We start from the raw sequence: 5555 nt of genomic DNA, 5'->3' as shown, positions 1-5555 counted from the left end.
GACATGTTTTTCAAAGGTAACTTGATCAAAAAAAAAATCAAATAATACTTTGGTTGAAAAATGTAATAAAAAACGTGTGTTAAGAATTTTTCGATCTCACTCCTTATTCAGAAACCTTTAATATATAGTTTATTAGTATAAAACATTTTTTTCAAATGTTTGGTATTTTTACTGGCAACACTTCATTTTTTAGTTGTCAGTTATACAATTTTGAAATAAAATTTTCAATTAATTTTTGTGAAAATGGAAACAAAAGATATTAAAGATAATATAAAAAGGAAGCGTGGAGACAATTGGATACCGGAAGATAAGGTAATTAATCATTAATTTTGTTATAGCAAAGATTTATCAATATTTTTTCATTTTTGTATATAGATTTTATTAAAGGATCTAATAAAGGAACGTGTTGATCAAATAGAGGACAAGAATACGGACACAAACACCAACCAAAGGAAGAAAAAAGTATGGATGGAACTGCAAGAAAAGTATGCATATTAATTTTATTCATTTAAGATTAGTTAATGAGATTAGAATTTCTAGTTTCAACAATTTATGTCAAGGTTGTCCACGTTCATGGCTTCAACTGAAATCACAGTGGACCACAATGAAAATTCAAGCAAAAAAGGAAATGAGCGACTATCGTAGAGAGATTCTTAAAACTGGGGGAGGACCAAAACCGGCTGAATCTACATTATTAACAAAAACAAGTTGGCTGGTAAGTATTTCGTTTAATTGATATATTTATTTTTATAAAAATTTATATTAATAAATGCATACATATATAAAGCTAAAAATGTTTTTGAATAAAACTATTTAAAATAATTTTTGACCGAGTATCTTGTTGTTCCGTCCAATTATTTTGATTTTCTTCCAATATATTTTGTATATCAATTGTCACATCTATGTTAGAATCATCTAAAAATATATATTTTTTTACAGATTGGGGAAAAATGCAAGCAAAAGAAAATAGTTTAAAACAAGTAGGAAAGTATAGTCGGGCATGGCCGACCATATAATACCCTACACCATGAGTATATTTTTACAATTTTTACTTTTATAAAATTTTTATTTTTTGTAAAGAAACTTTTATGTTGAATATTACCATAATTCCAAAATATTTAAGCCATTTATTGATAAAAAACTAAAATTTCTAAATGAGGCTTTATATAGGTCAAATATGGGCCGATCCTCGGTAAATTTGGAAAAAGAATATATTTCTAAATAACAGTTAGTTTTGTTGAGTTTCATTGCGATACAAATGGTTACAAGTCAATTTTAGACGTTTAAGTCATTTTTGAAAGGGGGTTTGTATGGAGGCTAGGGTCAAATATAGGCCGATCCTAACGAAAATCTGCAGTATCATTTATACTTATATAAAACTTATTTGTGCCAATTTTTAGAGAGATAGCAGAATATTTGACGTAATTATAGCATAAAAAGTTCAAATCGGGAGGTAAGGTTGTATGGGGGCTAGGTGAAATAATGCACCGATTTCAACCATTTTCAATAGGCTTCGTCCTTGTGCCAAAAAACATGCTTGGTCCAAATTTCATCAAATTATCTTGAAAATTGCGACCTGTACCTTGCGCACAAGGTTTACATGGACAGCCAGCCAGCCAGCCGGACAGACGGGCGGACGGACATGTCTTAATCGACTCAAAAAATGATTCTGAATCGATCGGTATACTTTAAGGTGGGTATTGGACCAATATTTTTGTATGTTACAAACATCAGCACAAACGTATAATACCCTCCCCACTATAGTGGTGTAGGGTATAATGAATGAAATGTTTATATTTTTAACAAAATGGTATAGTTTAATTAAAAACTAATTTAAATAGTTTATTGTTATTATTTTTATGCAATTAAAATAAAAAAACTTACATATTATTTAATATTTTATTGAAATAACTATTTGATTTTCTTACCTGGTGTTGTGTCCTTTTCTTCAACAGCAATATTGTGAAGAACAGCCAGAGCTATAATTAAAGTTTTTCCATTTTCCAGACTTACTGTTAATCCATCCAGCAAGCAACGGAATCTCTGCTTCCATACCCCGAAGCATCGTTCCACCGTATTTCTCGTTGCTATATAAGCTTTATTATATTTAATCTCTTTTTCGCTTTGAGGTCTTAATAAAGGAGTAAAGAGGTATGGTTGCAATTTGTATCCTGAATCACCTAACAAACGACCTCTGAAATCTTTGTTTTCAAAACGTTGTTTAAGATTTGATTCATTAAATATGCGACAGTCGTGTGTGCTTCCTCTCCATCTAGCAACTATGTCCCTTATTTTAAGGTTAGCATCACAAACGACCTTTGCAAATAATAAAATGGGGCAAGTTATTACAAAATTAATTTCATATACATAATTACAAGGATATACCTGTATATTGAGAGAATAATACCCCTTTCTGTTTATATATATAATATTGGGCAAGACTTCCACCTGTTTTCTTTATTTTTATATGGGTGCCGTCTATTGCACCAATAATTCCAGGAAAATTTTTTATTGCTTTAAATTCTCTCATCACTTCTTGTTCTTCGCTTAAGTTGCTGAGCATTTTGATTTTTTCTCTTGCGTGTCTTGCCAAAGCCCGCGCTACCCTACCACATATTCTTGACACAGTTGGTTGTGTTAGGCCATGCAATTCTGCAGCATCATCTTGAGCCTGAAGAAATAATATTAATATAGAACATGTGTAAGTTGACATATTTTACCTCTCTTCTTCCCCAACATCTTAACGCTACCAACACTTGGAGTTCCGGTGATGTTCCACATCATCTTTTTTCTAACTTAATGTCTTCCATTGTCATTGCTACAATCTTTTTTATTATGGTCTTGGTAAACCGGTATCTGCCTTTAAAATTCTCATCGGATAGCGGGAATGGATCCGTCCTTGGATTGTAAACTTTTGTAGATCTTGTTTGGGCAATATCATCTTAAAAGTTATACATGTTTACGTATTATTTTGAAATTAAGAATGAATTATTGTACTTACGAATATTAGTAATTGCATTAATAGCGTTCATTTTAAACGTTTTTTTTGCAGTATCAAATATTGGGTTTTTTAAATATGAATTTCACTCAAATTTGTATAAATAATGTCAATTTTCTTTTTATAGTTGGTTTATAGTAGGTACTTACCTACAATAAAATTTTTATTTTATACAACATTTTATAAATTAATTTTATCGAGAAAAAGTTATTATGAATAAAGATTTTTTAAAAAACTACATGTAAACCATTAATAAAAGTGTTCAAATTGTTTATAAATAAGGCTGATATTATTTATTATTTTACAATTGTTTTAATATATTTTCTTTATCGAAATCTTTTTAATTTTCACAAACCAAAAGAGAAAGAAAACGGTCGGCGTATTATTACACTTCGACCCATCTACTCTGGTTTCCTATCCAAACCATTTTGTCGCACGAATAAAGGAGTCTATCCTTCGGATGTCAGCCTCAGATAGGTCCGTTAAATCGTGCATGACATTTGCTCCTAGCAGATTCGATCTATGCTCCGCTAGGGCAGGACACTGACAGAGGAAGTGAACAGTACTCTCCTCTTCCTCTTTGCCTTGACAGCTCCTGCAGAAGTCATTACTAGGAAGGTCTAGTCTTCTAGCATGGAGCATAAAAGGCCAGTGGCCAGTCACCACTGCAATCAAGTTTCGAAGATTTGCTCTCGGAAACTAAATTAGGACTCGTGATCTTCGTGGGTCATAAGACGGCCACATGATCCTCGCCAGTCTACAGGTAGCCTCAGTCTACGATCTGTGTTGCGCAAGCTCGTGGAGTTTTTCGCGAATCGAGCGCTTGCAGCTTGAATTTAATTTTGTCGTGTTGAATCGACACTGAAAAGTTTATATCAAAAGATGGTTTTGGGAGTGCTCCATACATCAGTATGGGCTTGACTACCATGTCGAAGAGCCATTTGGTATTCTTGGGATTAATACCCTAGGATTTGCCTATTGCTCTCCTACATGAGTATAGGGCCGCAGCCGCTTTGTCCACTCTGGATTGAGTGTTCAGATGCCATGATAGTTTTGAATCCAGGATGACTCCTAGATATTTTGCACTATCAGATAACTTTAACTCGACCCCATTCAAACGAGGGAGAGTGAAAGTGGGTAACTTGTATTTCCTGGTGAAGAGAACAAGTTCCGTTTTAGCTGGATTTACGCTTTACACTAATATAATTTTTTTAGATTAAAAATAAATTAATTTATTTTGACACAACCAAAGCACTTTTTAAATAAACAAATAAAAATCAGCTGCCTTAACGATTTCACCTTACTTATTGCATCCTGATACTAATACTATCATAAGTTTTTCTACTACTACATTCAATCGACTTAGGTTTTTAACAATAGACTTAGGTCAAAAAATGTGTTACTTTAACTAGATATAGGAATCCCTGAGCAGTTTAATATGTGGTGGGTATCATGGGGACCCTGACAACATGCTGAACATTAATCGGTAACTAGATCAGTAGACATTAAGTCAGTTTGCTCCGATCTTAGTTGTGACAAAACTACTATTGCTATTACGAGGGCCACCTTCAATTACGACATTCATGTGGTATCATGTGACCGCGGAACTGATAACTTCTCTATGAATGTCATTCAAATCTGTCATATACAAGATAATGCAAATAACCGCATAAATTTTCCTCTTAGAAAGGAAAATCCTTCCTGAAATGTCTAGGGGGAACATCTAACTGTTTCATGTTTAAGTTGGAATGACTCTTCCGATAACATCCCAGTAGGAACTGTTTAGTCAATATGACATTTTATTCCATAAATGAGGATAAACTGTAATATTGCAACGTCATCCTTATGTAGATGACTACTAATATATGACCACGGATATATATTAGTAGATAGTCCTGCCGTTTGGACCTTATCGTGGTTCCTGATTATTTAACAGATTTGTATTTCATGCGTTATTAAGTAATTAAATTAAAATTTTTTTTGTTTGAACTACAAATAGAAACTTTTCACTTTACAGTCTCTAAGCAATTCATAAATCATTTTCGTTAAAAGTATTTTGTAATTATTATGATATTTTATTTTAGTATTAATTGTAGAAAATCAAAACAAAACGATCGATATAAACTCTACGAAATTGACTTTAACAATAAATTATTTTAACTGCTTGTAAAGTAAAATATTCTTTAAATTAACTATTGTTTTGTTAGCGTTATTAAAAGTTAAGCGATAATATTCAATTTAATTAGCAGCAGTCAGTTACATATTATAAGTTACGTGTCGATCGATCAAATACACCTGATCCTAGAAAAATATTTTTTATGTAATTATTAATTATATCAAATCGGCCTATAATAACATTAACACTACTAGACATCAGACTATATTACAGACTATAAACGTCATGAGACTCTAGCCAAAGTGTACCTTACACTATTAATATATTTACCTATTCACCTATCTATCTATCTATCTATCTATCTATCTATCTATCTATCTATCTATCTATCTATCTATCTATCTATCTATCTATCTATCTATCTATCTATCTATCTATCTA

The 5555-nt window shown here is 31.9% G+C and overlaps 1 protein-coding gene and 1 pseudogene across 1 annotated transcript; one reads left to right on the top strand and one right to left on the bottom strand.

The window, feature by feature from the left end:
* The first annotated feature begins 206 nt into the window (after positions 1-206).
* On the top strand, positions 207-736 carry LOC124418760. Its single transcript, XM_046946073.1, has 3 exons — positions 207-312; positions 376-485; positions 541-736. Exons 1-3 carry the CDS (start codon positions 244-246, stop codon positions 734-736), a joined length of 375 nt encoding a protein of 124 aa, XP_046802029.1. The 5' UTR covers positions 207-243.
* LOC124418759 lies at positions 720-3032 on the bottom strand (annotated as a pseudogene).
* Positions 3033-5555: the final 2523 nt, after the last annotated feature.

The sequence above is a fragment of the Lucilia cuprina genome, chromosome 3 (assembly GCF_022045245.1).
Source record: "Lucilia cuprina isolate Lc7/37 chromosome 3, ASM2204524v1, whole genome shotgun sequence".
NCBI lineage: Eukaryota > Metazoa > Arthropoda > Insecta > Diptera > Calliphoridae > Lucilia > Lucilia cuprina.
The sequence above is the reverse complement of the archived record's forward strand: the minus strand, read 5'-3'. Positions and strand labels throughout refer to the sequence as shown.

What these genes read in the sequence shown, in the direction of transcription:
- LOC124418760 (XM_046946073.1), top strand. Translation starts at nt 244, where the DNA reads ATGGAAACAAAAGATATTAAAGATAATATAAAAAGGAAGCGTGGAGAC. An exon ending in ATTGGATACCGGAAGATAAG is followed by an intron (nt 313 to 375) that starts GTAATTAATCAT and finishes TTTTGTATATAG; the next exon opens with ATTTTATTAAAGGATCTAAT. An exon ending in TGGATGGAACTGCAAGAAAA is followed by an intron (nt 486 to 540) that starts GTATGCATATTA and finishes TAGAATTTCTAG; the next exon opens with TTTCAACAATTTATGTCAAG.